This window comes from Daucus carota, chromosome 8 (assembly GCF_001625215.2).
Source record: "Daucus carota subsp. sativus chromosome 8, DH1 v3.0, whole genome shotgun sequence".
NCBI classification, from domain to species: domain Eukaryota; kingdom Viridiplantae; phylum Streptophyta; class Magnoliopsida; order Apiales; family Apiaceae; genus Daucus; species Daucus carota.
This window is the reverse complement of record NC_030388.2, coordinates 26,280,534-26,298,144: the sequence shown is the minus strand read 5'-3', so window position 1 is coordinate 26,298,144 and position 17,611 is coordinate 26,280,534. Positions and strand designations below refer to the sequence as shown.

The 17,611-nt window shown below is 33.9% G+C and overlaps 3 protein-coding genes and 1 long non-coding RNA gene across 9 annotated transcripts; 1 reads left to right on the top strand and 3 right to left on the bottom strand.

Moving 5' to 3' along the window:
• Window positions 1–1,360: 1,360 nt before the first annotated feature.
• On the bottom strand, window positions 1,361–5,632 carry LOC108200056 (protein LIKE EARLY STARVATION, chloroplastic). The gene is made up of 6 exons (XM_064083180.1): window positions 5,244–5,632; window positions 4,982–5,098; window positions 3,125–4,867; window positions 2,362–3,035; window positions 2,025–2,215; window positions 1,361–1,894 (listed from the first exon to the last, which is right to left on the bottom strand). The coding sequence occupies exons 3-6, from the start codon at window positions 3,597–3,599 to the stop codon at window positions 1,525–1,527; spliced, it is 1,710 nt and encodes a 569-aa protein (XP_063939250.1). The 5' UTR covers window positions 3,600–4,867; window positions 4,982–5,098; window positions 5,244–5,632; the 3' UTR covers window positions 1,361–1,524.
• An 836-nt stretch (window positions 5,633–6,468) lies between these two features.
• On the bottom strand, window positions 6,469–10,482 carry LOC108200057 (uncharacterized). 4 transcript variants are annotated; one of them, XM_017368116.2, is made up of 3 exons: window positions 10,326–10,482; window positions 9,975–10,192; window positions 6,469–7,050 (listed from the first exon to the last, which is right to left on the bottom strand). In XM_017368116.2, the coding sequence occupies exons 2-3, from the start codon at window positions 10,164–10,166 to the stop codon at window positions 6,688–6,690; spliced, it is 555 nt and encodes a 184-aa protein (XP_017223605.1). In that variant the 5' UTR covers window positions 10,167–10,192; window positions 10,326–10,482; the 3' UTR covers window positions 6,469–6,687. The 4 variants fall into 4 exon arrangements, with proteins under 4 accessions (XP_017223605.1, XP_063939251.1, XP_017223606.1 ...); XM_064083181.1 differs by having other exon boundaries at window positions 10,370–10,481; XM_017368117.2 differs by having other exon boundaries at window positions 9,975–10,179; window positions 10,326–10,480.
• Window positions 10,483–13,628: 3,146 nt separating this feature from the next.
• LOC108197412 (fibrillin-5, chloroplastic) lies at window positions 13,629–16,206 on the bottom strand. 3 transcript variants are annotated; one of them, XM_017365021.2, is made up of 7 exons: window positions 15,788–16,203; window positions 15,578–15,693; window positions 14,992–15,114; window positions 14,194–14,292; window positions 14,069–14,113; window positions 13,910–13,983; window positions 13,629–13,813 (listed from the first exon to the last, which is right to left on the bottom strand). In XM_017365021.2, the coding sequence occupies exons 1-7, from the start codon at window positions 16,080–16,082 to the stop codon at window positions 13,729–13,731; spliced, it is 837 nt and encodes a 278-aa protein (XP_017220510.1). In that variant the 5' UTR covers window positions 16,083–16,203; the 3' UTR covers window positions 13,629–13,728. The 3 variants fall into 3 exon arrangements, with proteins under 3 accessions (XP_017220510.1, XP_063939369.1, XP_063939368.1); XM_064083299.1 differs by lacking the exon at window positions 13,910–13,983 and having other exon boundaries at window positions 15,788–16,204; XM_064083298.1 differs by lacking the exon at window positions 13,910–13,983 and having other exon boundaries at window positions 14,069–14,292; window positions 15,788–16,206.
• Window positions 16,030–17,519, top strand: LOC108197413 (uncharacterized). The gene is made up of 3 exons (XR_001802003.2): window positions 16,030–16,172; window positions 16,773–16,837; window positions 17,044–17,519. It is a non-coding gene; the product is annotated as an uncharacterized LOC108197413 (long non-coding RNA).
• The last annotated feature ends 92 nt before the right edge of the window (window positions 17,520–17,611 follow it).

The following is a 17,611-nucleotide window of genomic DNA, read 5'->3' as shown; positions in this document are numbered from 1 at the left end:
AAAAAGATAAATATTTTCTGTCTCAACTCTATACATTATTTTTATTATTTAACTGTTATTTTATGACTTTTATAAAATTTATATTTAAATGTTTGTATTTTGAACAAAACTTTAAACACTAACTTTTTATTGATAATAAACATATTCAAAATAATTCATAAAACTATATTTTTTAAAATACGTGTTAGAACATTATATCTTAGACATAAAATTTCGCCAGGATCGGGAGAGTACAACTTTAAAAATAATTGTATGATATAAGTCGTTATTTAACATGTATGGGCAAGTTCAGCAATATATTAACAAATGTCTTATAATGATTTAGAATAAACATAATCATCTTAAGAAGAAAACACTTAAGGATTGTTTGGTTCGAAGAGTGGTATCGGGTTGGAATGAGGAATCGGGTTAAGCTGGTATGGGTTGAGGTATCATATCTGATATCATGTGTTTGGTTGAGTGCTGGAATTAATATATGTAATTTTTGTAAAAAATAAATTATTAATTTATATTAATTGAAAAAATTAATAAAATTATTATTGTTATATATTTTTGCATCATTGATTTAATTTTGTATAAAACATTAATATTTGATTACTTAAATAGAGACAAAAAAATAAAAAATGATGGATTCCCATACCTCCATCTCATACCCCTCCCCACTTAGGTATCAAAAACTCATACCTTGGGTTTAAGGTATGGGTTTGAGATTTTATTTTCATCAACCAAACACCAGGTATAGGTATGGGTTTGGAATGGATAAATCGTACCCATGAACCAGACGCCTTAGAGGATATCTTACTGTTTCAAGACATTTCTGGGATATTATTAAAACCCTCACTTTTTTATAAGTATTTATAAATTTTAGTGTAAGGACAAAAAATTTAGACATAGCTGGACTCGAGCTGATCAGCACACCGTCTTGGTCTGTAGAAGTAAATGAAGACAACTCTGCAACTACATATTTGTCCATGAATATTCTATACTCATGCTTCACTCAACACAGCCTAAACGAACATCACTGTTTAATGGTAGGAGGCTTGTCTGTGTTTTTCAACCTACTGACACAACCCTTTATATTTTCTTTAACCAACTTGAGTTTTATCAAAGCTCTCTATTCCTAATCCTATGTTGAACCATTCCTATAAGGTTTTCTCTTATTTTATTTTCTTGGCATCAACCAACTGTTGTAATAACAGAGGTTGTTATCTTATGTCGAAGGAAAGAAAATCAATCTCGAAAAATATTATATGTGAAAGAAATCAATCTCGAAAAATAAAATGTTTCCAGGAAAGAAAATCAATCTGGAAGAACAAAATGTGAACAAACTGCTCAGTAGAATTTGTATGCAGCAAGAAGATTAAACAATCACATTTTATTGCATAAGGTGAGTTACTATGCACAAACATCAGGCCCCTGTTGTGTAAGAATGAAAGGATCTTGTGCTAATTTCATATACTGGTGGCAAGCAATTTACTTTCTCTAGAATAAAATTGAAACCAAAACATCAAAATTTCCAAGAGATCACTCAGATGGCTTCTTAACATCACGTAGCTGGACTGAATTTTCAAAGCAATGGTCAAATCCATAATGTGGAAATCTCTCATACCATGTGTCTTGCTCCTCATGAGTGTCCCAGTGTTCCCCGCTGCTGCTCTTTCCGTACTTATGCACCCATCCAGAGCCATTGTGACCTTCCCCCCATGTCCGATTCCAGCGTTCTCCATGCTTGCCTTTCCACCAGGTCTCTCCTTGTTTTACACCATGACCATTTGTGTCAAAATTTTCGTCCCATTTGTCACCCCATTTGGACCATCCGTCGCCCTCAGAACGCTTAGCCCATTTGTCAGTGTATTTTGTGCTGCCACCTTGCCCATCATACTGCTCACCCCACCTGAAAAATCATGTTGACAAACTTTCTTTGAGATACTAGGCTATAAAACAAATAATGTATTCATCATTGAAATATTTAAACACGACAGATACTAATGACATGTAACATCTTTAAAACATTGTAATCGCACCTTTCATGCCAAACATGAGCATGTCCAGCCTCAAGGGGAGTGTTTGGGTCAATGCTGCACCACTTATGAGCCCATTTCTCAGCTTGGCCAGAGGCACCATAGGATTCCCACCATTTCTCCCGCCACTCACTTCCTTCCCCGTTCTTTCCCCATTTGTCTGCGGTCTTTTCAAGATGCAAAAATCCATCTTTCTGCAGCAAAATAGAAATAATAATTGCACAAGTCAAGCAAGCAATTAACAGTGAGAATAGAGATACCTGCATTAATACATTGTCGCTAAAACTAATGAATAAAATTAAAACTACATCAGAACAAGTTGGAGCTCAAAATCAACTACCTGGTACATGGACTCTTTCCAGAATTCATACCAAGCATTTCCATTAGAATCACGCCCTGATTTCTCAGAACCAAGTTCCTTGTAGTCAAAATCATCAGCAGCCTCCCAATACTTCTCTTCCCACTCTACGGTTTTATCAGCACTGACACCCCTTTTTATCGTCCACCTGCACACCACACCATCAGGCCTTACCTCAGTTCCGCTCTCCTTCCACCACCTTGATCCATCTGGATAAGTTCCCTCAGGTGATTCTATTTCAATTTCAGTAAGAGCAGTAGCTGCTTCTGCTGCATTTTCTGAAAACATTATATCAATTTCACAGAACATGATATTGAGATCACGTTCCACTTCTATTTGAGGCGTCTCAGGAGTTGAGCTAGACAGTTCTACTTTTTCAATCCCTGTTAGTGACTGTAGAGGGGTGAGAGGAGGGTTATGATCATTTTCAAGTTTACTTTCAAATGGGATTGACAAAATATCTACATCTCGTTTCAACACCATCACAGGGGCGGTATCGCTGATGGATGGATAAGTTATTCCAGGTGACTCCATATTGCTTTCAGTATCAGATATCATAGTATTATCTTCAGGTGGTGTCCAGGACCAGAAATTTGGACCTGGTGTATATATTTTGTCATTTCCCGAGTCTGGGACAACAATGTCTTTCTTCTTTCCTGAACACATCAAAATCAAACATGAATTATAAAAATGACTGAAGTAAACATGTTAAGCAGAGTAAAACAACTTTAGATGGTTAGTTTACCTTGTAGTTCCTGTTCCAAATTAAGTGGTACCAAAGAGCCCTGATCACTATTTGTTTTCATCAAAGAACTCTCCTCCTTGAGGATTGATCGGGCTGCAGCAATGGCTGCCCCAGCCCGATCAATGACCTGCATTCTCTGCACTCTGTCTCTCTCCTCTGTAGGAACTTCCAAGAGCTTCTTGAACTCATTACTCTTCCTCTTCAAAACCTCCTCCGTCTCTACATCGTCCTCCTCACTACTCTCCTCTGCTATCTTCTGAAACTCCCCCACTTGTTGCTCCCTCTCTACTGCTTCCTTCCACATATCAAGATACGAATCTTCCCCATCAGAGACCCTGATTCCCCAACTTCTAGTTGATTTTGAGAGGTGAAGTGATCCTACATTGATCACCCCCCGCAAGTATCTGCATTTTGGTAACAGAAGGAAGGTTGTGCGTGGGTCTATGCGTGTAGATATGGTGAACTGGCTGGCCATTTTTGAAGTTTAGTTAGTGAAGAAGAGTGGTTGGTTGATGTCATTTAAAGAGGACTGAAAAAAAATCTCTTTCGCTACTTACAATTTTTTCTGAGCAAAAGCAAATCAAGAATTTCTTGAAATTCAAGGAAGGTAGTGATTCTTGAATATACATGGTGGCAGAATAATAGCACATACATGTTAGATTCTGAATGCACTTTAAGTTGATTGAAGTTCAAACATCTTGTGAGATCAAACATTTATAACTCTGAGTAATACACTGCATCATTCATCATCTTATTTTTAAGCATTTTATAAAGGTAAAGGCATAAAGCTCAAGTATAGTGTGGACTCTGTGGAGCATTGTACAAAAAAGATTACAAGCTTGCTGTAGAAAGACAATTAGAAGAGAATAATTTTACCAAGGGTAAATATTGGAGAATCTTAAATGTAACAATCTGAAGCAATCCTAGAGTATCAAGCAGACTGCAGACTGAAGGTATCCTATACTCAAACACCAAGGCAGGGGTAAGAATAACACGAGAATGCAGGTACATTAAGACAGCAGATTTGTGCAATTAATTTCACTAAACACGTGAATTTGGATTTTGAATAGGAAATAAGGTTGAACTTGGCACAATTATTCGATTCCTTTAGACATGGCACGGCCTTCTTCAATAAGGTAGTTACTGTTTCCTCCATAGATTTAAGTTACAAGATTTACATGGATACAATTTTATAAGAAAATAGGAATGAGACTGCTTCTATTTGGACATTTTTTATGCTTACACGGGAGACTTGTCCACGTGGTGTGGCCTTCTTTAGGAAGGCATATATTCCTATGTTGATTAACTTGCAAGCTTTAAATAGGTAGTTTTACATGCAACAAGAACTATGTTATATATGTGATTACAACCACTGAGACTTAATTTGTTAAGGGAATATATACCCATATCCATCCGAAATAGGAAATTAACAGAATCACAGAAGATTAATGGCTTCGTCTGAGACTTAATTTTCGAGTAGTTACAAGTATATGACCTATCCTGTCGATATGAGCAAAGATGTTAAAAGAAGCATAAAACGAGGCTGAAACAAGATTGTGGTTTTAACTCAAGTACAATTTGTTATGAAACTTACTTGAATGGCCTCCCAACATCATCATATGTGTCCTCGTCAAGGGTTCTACAAGTTGTTCTACTGTTATCCCTCGATATTACTATTCTCTGCAAAGTTTCCTCTACTCTGAGCCTGCTATCTGCAAGTCTTATCAACATGCATCTGCATATCTACATAACATTGTTGTTAGTATCACAAACATGAAATCTATGCCAAGTAAAATGATAATTAAGGGAACATTGATTATACAGCTGAAGTTCCATTCATTCCTTTTCTTCAAGTACCTATGAATCTTCCTCCCTGTTCTTCAGCTCGTATATTGATTGCCTTGAACATCGGATGTTCCAAGTTAATTATCTCAGTCAGCAAAGATGTAACGACATCTCATCTACAAGATGATTCTGCTTCTTTCAGGAATGAAAAAAATTAGAAAATCTTTTAGGCCCATAATCTCTGCTTATGAATCTTGGATTACAATATTGTAACTACAAATGTATAAAAAAAAAAGGGTTTTAATAGATCATTGATTCACTGTATTACTATTACCCGATGACCAGTGTTATCTGAGGCACACGTTCTGTGCAGAATATCCAACGGTTTTTTTAGCTAGACGATCAAAATGAGTATATTACCTGTTCAGCGGAAAAAAGAGATGGACGTGTTAGAAATTTATTAGAATCTTGGTCGTTTGATATATCATCCAATGACTATAAGACTGTATGTTGAATAAGCCCCGGGAACCAGGACTCTATACTCAAACATTTAATCTCTCTTTGTTGCTCTTTAACCTCTGGCTTAAACGTTTAGTCCAGTTTACTTGATGCGAACTTGCTACTCAACCTCCTTTGAGTAAGCTCAAGCCAATTTTCTTTCACACATTCGTTCTCTCCAAATTGCACATTGTTTAACATCTTGGGAGATTAATCTTGTTCAAGTCTGGATTTTATTCACCTAATACAAATTGTGCTACACCAACATACTAGTCCCTCCGTAGTCCCCCTGAGTTGTATACATTGGGGGACGGGGACGCGACACGGACTTTAATGCTCCTGTAGAGTGTAGTTGTGTAATTTATTTTTAAAATTTTCTTTTTCTGAATTAAAGTTTGGATGTTATATTTTTATTCAGGAAAAGAAAATCTCAAAAATAAATTACGGAACTATATTTTATAAGAGCATTGAAATGCGTGTCGAGCAGTTGAAAAGAAACGTATACAATTAAATGGGACAGAGGGAGTATGTTCTTCACCCAAAATCCGAGTATCTCAACGGACTCCATATCAAAATTGAATTGCTGCTTATATTCTTTCAAGGAGTATAGTTCTCTTATACTTTTGGTATGCCATGCTGTTAACATATTCGCGTCGCAATTGCTTAATTACAAACTACGGATAAGACTGCGACTGAGTGACTGGTATTCTGTTACCTCTGTTACGGTGGCCATTCCACTACATATAAATGTGTAATCAACACCAGATCCACCGCTCCCAACTAAGAGCATTATGATTGCTCATCAGTTTCCTTTCATGCCGACAAATTACCTTAACAGTTCCAAACTGGGTTCGGGCCTCGGGGTGCATAAGATCAAAGATTCTGGATATTGTGGCAAATTTTTGTAAATCAGCACATCAGAGCCACGCTTGGTCGTTATTCTAGTTTTTTAGCTACTGTAATAACATACACTGAAGGCTACTTGCAGGAGGAAGAAATAATATTTCAGAGTTTTCCAAATTTCTCCTGCGACAAACCATGACAAAATCTACAATGATAAATTTGTTCTTAAAATAGATTAATCTTATTAACCTATGATTCAACTTTTTCAGCAAACTGTACCTGTAGAAGAACAGGTTATACAAGAACTATTCTTGGCAAATGCTATAAGCAGATACATTGTGCAGAATGTTACAAGCTCAATTAACAAAATACAGATGAGTTGTGTACCTTTAACAACATGAAAAAGACAGTTTACGGCCTCTTTAAACGTTTAAATATTAGCTGGTGGTAGTTTTTCCACCAACTTGCTGGGCAACCCACCCTAAGCCATCATAGAGCCCATCCCCAGTGAGAGCAGAACAAGCTTGAATGTGCCAATCATGGTTTTTGATACTGTGCAGGGACAAGGCATCGGTTATCTCTGCAGGGGTCATGGCATCCTTAAGATCTTGTTTATTTGCATAGACGAGTATAACTGCACTTTGAAGATCCTCATGCGGTAGCAGCCTGAATAATTCATCCTTCATAATGGAAATCCTAGCTCTGTCAGTGCTGTCTATTACTGCAATAACAGCATGTGTACCGCGATAATATGTTGCCCATGATGTTCGTAGTCTGTCTTGCCCGCCAAGATCCCATACCTGATATTGGGCATAGCAACCAGAATATATCAATTACTACAACAATTTTCTACAACATAATGCCATCTGACAGATAAAGACTAGGATAAAGCTTTCAAATGAAAGGAAAAGCCAAAGGTTATTAATATGATAGCTACTCACTGATGCACTGGTAACTGCAAGCAATCATAAAGACACATATTACCACATTCAAGCATCACAAGATTCCAGTCAATTTAGCAAGTCCAAGAGATGCCCTATATCATATCCTAAGTTATAATTTGGGGCATCTGATGAAAAAAGTTGATCCAACAATGTCCTAGTGATGCCTTATATCACTAGGACAACCTTCTCAAGCCCTGAGGCACATCTCTCCTAGCCCTATGCCATATTTTATTAAATTCTTTCTCTCTCTACTTTCATATTATGCTTTAATGATGAAAGAGAGTCTTTAAATAATAAAATATTAAACATATTGTAAGAATAAGGCACATTGTTGGAGTTCAAGTTAGTAAAATATGTCCTAAATTACTAGGACATGATATTTTATATTATATTTAGGGCTTCAACTAGAACACTCTTGGACTTGCTCAGCTAGACAAAACATATAACCTGCTTGGCCCTTTTGACACTTTTTCAAACAGAAGTACCCAAGATACCAGATTGAGAATTTGGACCATTTTCACCTCAAGGTATCTAGATTTAGTGATCTACTATGCAAATACTTGAAACGCATACGCTTCAAAATAAGCAAACCAAAAACTGGAATCGCATCAATAAGATGCTTCCATATTTTTTCCACTTCAATCCCTCTCTCTCATAAATTTACACTCTATATATACATATACACATACATACGTATTTTGAAGAACGCCCATTGAGATTGTTGGTGTTGGATGTGGCCTGTGGGTGAGCAGCGAAAATTTTCATTCTTTCTCCAGAGATTCTCCATTTTCACTGACTAGTACCTAACTAGTTGCTCTGTGGACCATTTATTATACACGGTATGTACACATATCAAGTTCTTGGATTAGTTTCAAGATTGTGAATAAATTTTATTGGAATATTAGAAGAAGGTTAAGATTACAGTGGGTGAAAGCACAGATATCAAGGAGAGAAAGTGGATATAAGGTATAATCAGCAGTGGACTAGCTACATACAATATACTCCAATAAGCATGTCATCTGTTGAAGAAAACCGCGGTTCAATAAGATGTGGTATGCATCCTATTAATGCCTTATCTGAAAGTGCAAAAAGATTAACAATGCACACTTTATTTCATTTAACACTAGAATTGGTAAATTTGATAGGTGGAAGAAAGGTTTGCTAAAAAACTTTGTTGGCAACTTCCTTTTGAAAACATACAAGGGTGATAGACCACAGAAAATCAATGGGTCTAGAGTACTTTATATATTGATCACAGCCGATTTAAATATCATAATACTCTTCCATAAATAAATACTCTGTAGTGAACAAATCCGGTGATTACAATAGTAATTAACCCTCATGAACTAGATTCATAAATCTGGTCTAAAATTTATACAAACAAAAGGTGAAATCATCTAATATAAGCAAATAACATATAAGTAATTCACATCAACAAGAAGACTGGATTACAAGTCCATCCATCAGACTTGCGTCCACTCCTAAAATACTAAACAAAAATTATATGCCGAGTTTCAGGACCTTTGTTTGTAAATGCTTGATGATCAGGAAACAACCAAAAGGGATATCTAGAATCATCAGAAGCAAACATAAACAGTGATGTTAGTTTACTTGAGAACAATTGATCATGCACAAGACTGATGTACATTACAGATATAAATTGCCTGACAGGCTTTGCTCGGGCTCTAGTTACAGCAAGAACCAGTAACCTAATAAATCACTCAGTTCGTCCTATACCGCCAAATTAGATATGAAAAATAGGCGAAGTAGACAAATTTGACTAATATGGGGATCAGAATTAGTGACGTAGAACCTAGAAATATTATAAAAAATTATTAACACCCCAATGACAATGGCAAAGCCAAATTACTGTACCATTCAGAAGAGTTATCTATTATATACCTATTCCTTGAAACTGTAAAAACTGAGTCACCAAAATTATTTGATGAAGCTTACAGCCCAAGTTTCTAGAATTGCGTAACACAGTTTTTCAATCTTATAGGCTATAGCCAAGTAAAACAGAACAAAAGCTAACGAATGAGTGCTACGAATTCCTTAAAATATCAGAAAGGAATAAGTACAAATATTACTGAAGAAACAAACCCAAGCAGACTACATATCAAACTCATAGGAATTACAGAGCTGCATATCCATTCTTTTCTAGAGGGCATTCTGATAATTATTGAGACATAGTATGCGCAAAAAAAATGGCTCATAATATTCAATTACTAATTCAAATACTGTAATCATAATCAAACTATCATGACTACAAGGGAACTAAAAACTGAAATCATGGAACAAAATAATAATGAAACAATTCCAATTGGGACGAATTAGGCATGAAAGGAAAAACAAGAAATCAAAGAACGCATTTGTCAGCATTTCAGTGCTTAAAAATCAGGATGATGCATGAGACACTAATATCATCTTTCTGAGTTACCACGCCTAGGTGTTTAATGTTAGCTTGTATATATATTCCTTAAGTTGTACTAACTAATTACGACCTTGCCTATTAGCGGAATTGAAAGGCTCATTCATTACCTATATATAGAATTCAAAGTTAAGCGATGAATGAAAATCATATATCACTCTATCTTTTTTTCCATCCTTAACTTCTTTCATGTCTCTCCTGATAATTTAAAGTAATTTGAGAGTACCAAATTAGACTACCACAATTCGATAACAATTACCAAACAGACGAAACCTATATTACAATATATGCTTGCTATATAAATCATAATCATTCCATATATATGATCAAGAATTGTTTATCGGCTCACCTCGAATCGAATATTCTTGTAAACAAGTTCCTCAACATTACTACCAACTGTAGGGTGAGTAGTAACAACTTCACCAAGGTGCAATTTGTAAAGGGTAGTAGTCTTTCCAGCATTATCAAGTCCAACAACAACAATCTTGTATTCTTTGGCAGGGAACATCATGAACCATAATCTTGACATAAGCACCCCCATCTTCTTCTTTTACCTAAAAACAAAAACTTTACACAAAATATCAAACATTTGATACAAAAATATTCAAGATTCACATCAAAATTACAGTAAAACGAGAAAAACAAAAAAGGGTTGATCAAAAAGATGAAATCTTGGAATGGGTCAGTGTCAATATCAAACCTTGATTTGAGAAATATGAATTAGGGGTGCGATTTGGTAGAAACCTGGTTCTTGAGGGGCGGCAAGTGCCTCTGAATCTGGTTAAACGAGATGGGATTTGATTCGAAGAAGCAATTAGTACTCCCTCCGTCCCATTTAATTCTATACACTTTACTTGTTTGGATGTCACACTCAATTCTATACATTTTAAAACTTTCCCAAAATAGTCAAGTTTTACTCCCTCCGTCCCATTTTAGTTGTCACATTTCCTTTTTTGTTGGTCAAATTGACTAATTTTTGACCAAGGATTACAAGTCACTCTTTCATTATTTTAAAAAACTGAAAATTACATCTTAAAGTAGATTAAAAGTTATTTCCGGTGACATATTTTTTTTATTTTTTCAATTGATAAAATATTAATAAATTTCAGTCAAACTTTGGTCAATTTGACCGGCACAAAACCAAATGTGACAACTAAAATGGGACTGAGGGAGTATAATATAAAAATCCCACACACCCACTTCTTTCAACTATTTTTCCAAATCTATCAATTATATATTGATGGATCCCACTACTTTACCCACTTTTCTTGCTCTTTCTTCCTACTTTACATTACTTTATACACTTTTCTTAGTCTCCGTGCCCAGTCCATATGTATGATGTTTGCGGGTGATGGTGAAAGTGGTTTTATTTGTTATTCATTTCTTTGTCTTGGCAGTTTTAAGAAACAACAGAGGGAGATGTGTGTATGTATAGTTGCGTAAGTATACATGGGTTGATGCTGTCTGCGCCACGATGGATATTAGAATATTCTAATTTCTTTTCTTGTTTACAAAGGGTTTATGATGCGAACAAGTAACATGAAGACAAGTCAAAATTGTTAAAGCGTTCGTAATTTATTATTTATAATTTAAATTTTAACATCATTTTATTAGTATTTAGTATTAATAGATTGAATTTTAATTAAATTATATTATTTAACTGATTATATTATCTCCCGATATATATATTAGGATTTTAGTACATTTAATCTGAATTTAGTACACGTAGATTTAAAAATAAAAAAAATCAAAAAATTCTAATCTTTTCTAAACTTAGTCGATCGTGTAATTTAATCAATCGAATTTCAACGTAATTTTGTAATCTTGGTTTTTTTGACAACAATAACTTTTAAGATTAGAATTAGAAAGGGTTATGTAATGGTTATATTGAAATAGAACACGTTAAAGTTAAAAAGAGTTATATGAAAGTTCTTTTTTAAAAAAGATATTCAAAATTGTATATTTATAATTTTATTTATAACATCATTATAACTTTTTTAATGAAATATTTTTAGTGTTTGAACCTGTTTATAATACTAATAGACTCCACATTTGTATACTTGTAGTACCAAAAGGAGAGTACCAAACCAAAAAAATATAACTAAAATCTTGGACTACAAATTATACCCATGTTGGCTTATTATAGTATAGTATAGATTTATTTTGAGGAAAATTATGTGTATTATAAAATTTATAATTTTTTAAGAACTTTCTTTTAAATCATATTTATTATATTTATAATATATAATATATAATTAATTTTGAAAATATAATTTAGTATATGTGATATCTTGGACGATATGTTTGGGTCTAAATTCTTTTGAACAGTTGATTCATTAGACTTGTTCGCAGGATGTTGATAATGCTTATAAGTGTGAAGAAATTTTTGCTCTCACATAAATTATTATAATTGCTCTCAAAATTAGGTTGGTTTTCATCTGGAAAGAAATTCGAGGGTCATTCGGCCAAACAACCATGTGAGAGCCTCAAGAGTGGTGCATGTAACACCAAGATGTTCTATAGAGTTTTAAACATTAGTTTTAAAAATAATTAATTCTTTGTTTATCTATATTAGCAAGTCAAGCTAAGAATTATTTTTATAATTTAAAGTTATCTGGATAAATCTAGGAAGGAAAATTGTCTTAGCTCTTATGGATGGGCATAATGAGCCATGGGTTGAGCTCCCTGAGAATGAGCTTGCCCATATTCAGTTTTTGATTGTATTCGAGAGACACAATTTTCTATAAGTCTATGTCTAGAAATTCATTGTCGGTCTTTCTAATGTGTGCCCAAGGGCACACAATAAGCACAAACTCTCAAGAAAATAGGCTATTTTGATTGGTGGAATTGATGTGAATGCGGGGGCATTAACATTTATTACCTATCCACCAATCAAAAGTTAGTATTCATCTCAAAGTTAGTGACTATTGTGTGCCCTTGGGCACATCATAGAAAATTCGATTCATCTTATCCTATTTTCCTGTATGTAAAGACCTTGACCATGGTATTAAAAGCAAAGTATAATTCTCTTCCTACATGCATGTTGGTAAGTAATAAGTATAGCCAATTTTATGATTGAAGTATATTTAAATCAAGTCACAGTGTCGTGGCTGTCGTCCCAGGTCCTGGGTTCGACCATGACTCACCTCGAGAGTTTCGTAGAACAGATACTCATTTGTAAGGCTATAAGCCATATTTGTCAAAAAAAAAAAAAAAAATCAAGTCACAGTGTCATATTCTTTTACCGGTTCGATGAATAGTCTTGTTTTGTGAGAAAATGGATATAAGGTGTAAATAATTAATTATAAAAGTTTTTCATATGCTTCTCAATGTCGAAGTTTCAAATGATCAAGGCACCATTATATCGAGATTACAAAAATTCTTAAATATATAGCCATGAAATTAGTGAAATGACTGAGGTTAATCAAAGTTGTTGAAGGACTTTCTCTTGGAAAGGAAGGTAGTGATTAGATAGATGAACAAAGAATCATGGAGTATATTGAAGAAAATATTTTGGATATTACTTCTAATTCTCTTTACTCTGAAATAAAAGAAGCTACTGTCAATGAAGCAACTAAGTTGCTGTTAGTAAATCTCTCAAAGTTACTTTATTATTTTAAAATTTTTAATATATTGCAAAAAAATTGATCTGATCCGAAATCTAATGAATCATACCTGAATATTTAGTTTTAGTTTTTGAATTTGAATTTCAACTTGGATTTGAATTGAAATTTAAAACTTGAATACATCTTAATTTGAATTTGAATTTATCTAAACCTAAACCGAACTCGATCCCTGACCATCTATCAACACTCTATACCCTAGTTATGAATTTCCAAATTTTTCATTACCTATATCCATCTACTTAAAATTAATAAAATTTAGAAGGAAAAAAAAAAGCTAAGAAGAGATGGTGTTCTTTTAAAATTGTTGTAATTAGACCGATCACAGTTCCTATAAAATATTAGCATCTTCATCAGAATTATAAAATATGAAGACCGAATTCAATATGTAACTCAATGCATTATTCCTCGTTGTTCCTCATGTATAATGCTCAATAACACAATCATGCGTCCTATAAATTATCTATCAAGAAAGAATGCTCATAGATTGTCTTCGTCTGATCTCTCTAGTATGAAGATATTGGCTTTATCATCCCTCCCTATTCTCAATGAATCGTCAACATAACTGCAATGAGCAATATAAACACAAAGTAATCAGTTTATAGCTGCTTCGTTATAAATTAATTATTTTTTAAATTGTGCAAGAAGATTGGAAGGCTACGTGATCTCTAGCCAGCCTTCTGGGTTGAAGATTCCAAGCAATGTATCATAGTTCTTCCGGAACAAATTCATCAGCTAATGTTTTGAATCAACAAAAGACGAGAAGTTATCTTTAAGTAAAAGACTAAAAAGGAAGTTTTTGTAGAGTAGTTTTATGTACCTGATCAGGAGTTATCCTCGAGTTCCTGTAACTAATATCAACTCTCTGCAGTATCTCGTATATGGATTAGTGTCTTGTATAACATAAAAAAGAAGACAACATAACCAAAAGTGTGGATTCTTAACTGATTTTGATGCAACCTTAAACGTGGCTTCAATGGTTAACTTGCCATTCAATAAATTTAGGCCTCTTGCATTGAACTTGATCACATTAACTGCTTTTCCCTCCATTTTGGAGCATAACACAAGGTTCAAATTTAATGAGATATATAAAAAAGATTTACAAATATCATTATACACATAAAAAATATAAGAACAAATAAAAAGATTTTTTAAAAACAACTTTTTTTTAAAATTCTTTTAATATCTGCTCTGAATACTTATACAATATGCAAGATTATTTCTTTCTTTCCTTTTTCAAGTTCAATTAAAGCCATTCTTTCGAAAGTGACTATAATAGTATATGGAAATAAGATGGCAAGTACCGAAAATAGCACAACTGAAAATGCTAGAGGGTAATTGTCCAAACAACACATCTAAATATGTTGAATGATTCACCAAATGTAAAATATGCCACTTATTTAGAAAATATATTATGGTTACACATTCAATACATATCTTGCTTGCATTCCTTTTCATTAAAAATATAATAATGCCTATATTTTAATTTTAAAAAAACTTAACCTCAAAAATGTCATCATTGTATCTTTCATGAATTATTTGGAGAGTAGACAAATATATATACACGGTTGAGAACGAAGTATAGGAAGAACATTAATAAAAAAATTTGGCAAACTTATTTTCTCAATCGATGATTTTGTATTAATCTATGACTAATGACATTTATTAGAGTAATGATGGAGTAATAATAGAAGTACCTCAACAACATCTATTAGAGTAATGATGGAGTAATGATAGAAGTACCTCAACAACATCAATGATCTGGAGAAAATCTGCCAAACTAATAAAATCACGCAGTCCCAGCTTCGTTCTCTTTGATCCAAGAATTCTGATTGTACTATAAAGAAGTTTCCAACATCCAGCCACCTTATCAATTATCCATGAAAACAGATAAATCAAAATTTTGATATCTTTTTCAAATAATTACACCAAGATGAAAGATTAACGAGTAGAGATTAGGCGAGCCTTTTTAGATAGGGAAATGCTAAAGGTCCCAAAAATATATCTCAAAAATTTCTCAAAAGTGATGTGTTAAGTTATTATTGATTACTCTTCTATCATATCCATTTTATTAAGTAAAACGTGTTATATGTTTTCTGAGCGTTATTTTGATACCCGCTCTTCTGGATAACTAAATCATCTTCAAAAACACTTTTTTAAATATTAATGAACTCTTGATTCAATGATATCCGTCATTTTCTTAACGAGACGATGAAAATTCCAATTTTGTCAAAAACAGATCGGCTTTTGTTTAATTGTAAAAAGTAAAGAACTCCAAAAATTACAATGCAAGAATAAATGAAAATAATCTAGTAAGAACTTCACGCACCTTATTAAGATTCTGAGTTGGATCTGGAGTTGGATTTTGTGATTCAAGGAGCTTAACAAGATCTTCAATCTCAGTTTTTTCCTCCATGGGGACCCCGAAAATTCCTCTATTAATCCCTTTTCAACAATTCATGGAAACACCTAAATTAACTGCACACCAAATATATTCACGGCAAGAGTGCTAAGAAACTTTAGAAAGTTCTTGAATTACCTTGTAGTATATGATAAAGTTCTGCTTTTACTTGAGCAACTGTCTTACAATTTGCTGACCCTTTTGCCTCCTCCTCATCATCTTCATCTCCCACCACAGTAGAGGTCTGCTCAGCAACTTTGACAGTAGAACTGGGTCTGAAACCATCTGGGTGCTGCTTAATCCTAGTGTTCATCTTGTTACTTATGTCAGTGGTTGAGAATGCTCTGGGAGTTCTCATCAGATTTGTAATAACACATGTTGTAGGTCCCACACTAGGAACAGGGATTGGAGAATGGACAAGCTTTGCTGCCATTTTGTCTCCTGTGAAGATGAAGCTCTTGGGCAAGCTCAAATTTTATCTGTGAATAGGTTTTGCCGTTTTGGTTTTCATCCATGGACCATAGTAAGTACTATTAAATATTCTATTCTTAAATAGTATTAAATATATAAGCACAAGATGTTTTATTCAGATTATTAGATTGTATGGATATGAAATAAGTGGTTGATAAATTGCTAGATTAATAGTAGTTCAAAAAGGTCAGTTAAATAAACAGAAAACAGATTGTCATCCCCAGTAAAAAAAAGATGAAATAAACTGCTAAACTAACATAAGTTCAAAATGCTTTTTACATAAAATGTTGCAAATTTCTTACTGTGGCTAGGTTGATTGGATCCGAAACTTTTTAAAGAGCTCAATTTTGTTAAATTAGGTGTAATTGTATTAATACTAGTTCTCATTTTGGTATAATCTTAATTGTTGAGTCTAATTTTTTGAAGTCTACAAGTTTATCAGTCAGATGGTTTCGTCCCTGTTTTCTTTTTCATATTGGTCAAGTGCTAAGGAAGGATAGAGTTGATATCTTTTTTTTTTTGAAAGAGTAGAGTTGAAATTTTGATTGTTAAAATTAGTTGTCCTTTATGTAATCTGACTTTGTACCCTCTTTAATTTTTTGCACAACCTGTTAATACATAAACTGATATTATTCTCCTCTTCCTGATGAAGTCTTAGGCAAGGCAAGCACTTTTTGTCAGAGGCTTTTTCCTATGCTTGCCGATCCCCGTCATCCTGTAAGTTCTCATAATCAGGTGCATTTTTTTCATTGAAAGCTATGTAGCACTTAGCAGGGGTATTGCAGCTAATATAACTAGTCTTGCAACATTAATTTGGTTGTGACTTCTATTCTTGTGTTCTGGTGGCTTTCCAGTGTACTTGCTTTATTTGGGGTTTATGTTCATCTGGGAAACATATTAATGCTATTTTTATCTCCTTCCAGGCTGAATCAACTGGTGCAAGAAATGAGTCTGCACTTAAGGTTCCACTTGATCATGGAAAGTCTGCGAGTTATAAAATCGCAAGACAGGGCTGTGATCTTCCAAAAGGTCGGAGATGCATCTGTGGCCAAGATTATTGAGCTTGAGACTAGCATTTGCGTACCTTGCTTTATAACACATACCATCCCTATCAGTTTTGAAACTGTGTATAAGAGAGTATGTGTTTTAAGAACTTGGCTATTGTGGAGTATGTGTTTTAAGAACTTGGCTATTGTGCCTACCTTCATATTGTATGAATATAAGTATATTCATTTGTATGAATATACGTGGGAAGCTTTTCCCAAAATGATTTTGTTCTAATTTTTTGCTTGGTTTCACCAAGGCAACAATGTTTCCCATACAATGGGGGAGTTTCTTTAATCTGGCCAAGGCTTTTGGGTCTTCAGGATACTAATGCAATGTAATATGATATACAAAATCTGGAAAGTTATATATTATTTGATACCAATGCTATAGATGTATGACAATTGAGTTCAGTAAAAGAGACAAACCATATTGCCTAGCTCAGAG

Bases quoted from the DNA above. Each gene is read 5' to 3' on its own strand.
- LOC108200056 (XM_064083180.1), bottom strand. From the start codon at position 3,599: ATGGCCAGCCAGTTCACCATATCTACACGCATAGACCCACGCACAACC. The intron at 2,216-2,361 runs GTAGTTGATTTT...ATTTTGCTGCAG, and splicing joins GGAAAGAGTCCATGTACCAG to AAAGATGGATTTTTGCATCT. The intron at 1,895-2,024 runs GTGCGATTACAA...ATGATTTTTCAG, and splicing joins GCTCATGTTTGGCATGAAAG to GTGGGGTGAGCAGTATGATG.
- LOC108200057 (XM_017368116.2), bottom strand. From the start codon at position 10,166: ATGGGGGTGCTTATGTCAAGATTATGGTTCATGATGTTCCCTGCCAAA. The intron at 7,051-9,974 runs GTGAGCCGATAA...GCCCAATATCAG, and splicing joins ACAAGAATATTCGATTCGAG to GTATGGGATCTTGGCGGGCA.
- LOC108197412 (XM_017365021.2), bottom strand. From the start codon at position 16,082: ATGGCAGCAAAGCTTGTCCATTCTCCAATCCCTGTTCCTAGTGTGGGA. The intron at 15,115-15,577 runs GTGCGTGAAGTT...ATAATTGATAAG, and splicing joins CAACTCAGAATCTTAATAAG to GTGGCTGGATGTTGGAAACT. The intron at 14,114-14,193 runs GTTAAGAATCCA...GAGATACTGCAG, and splicing joins TTAAGGTTGCATCAAAATCA to AGAGTTGATATTAGTTACAG.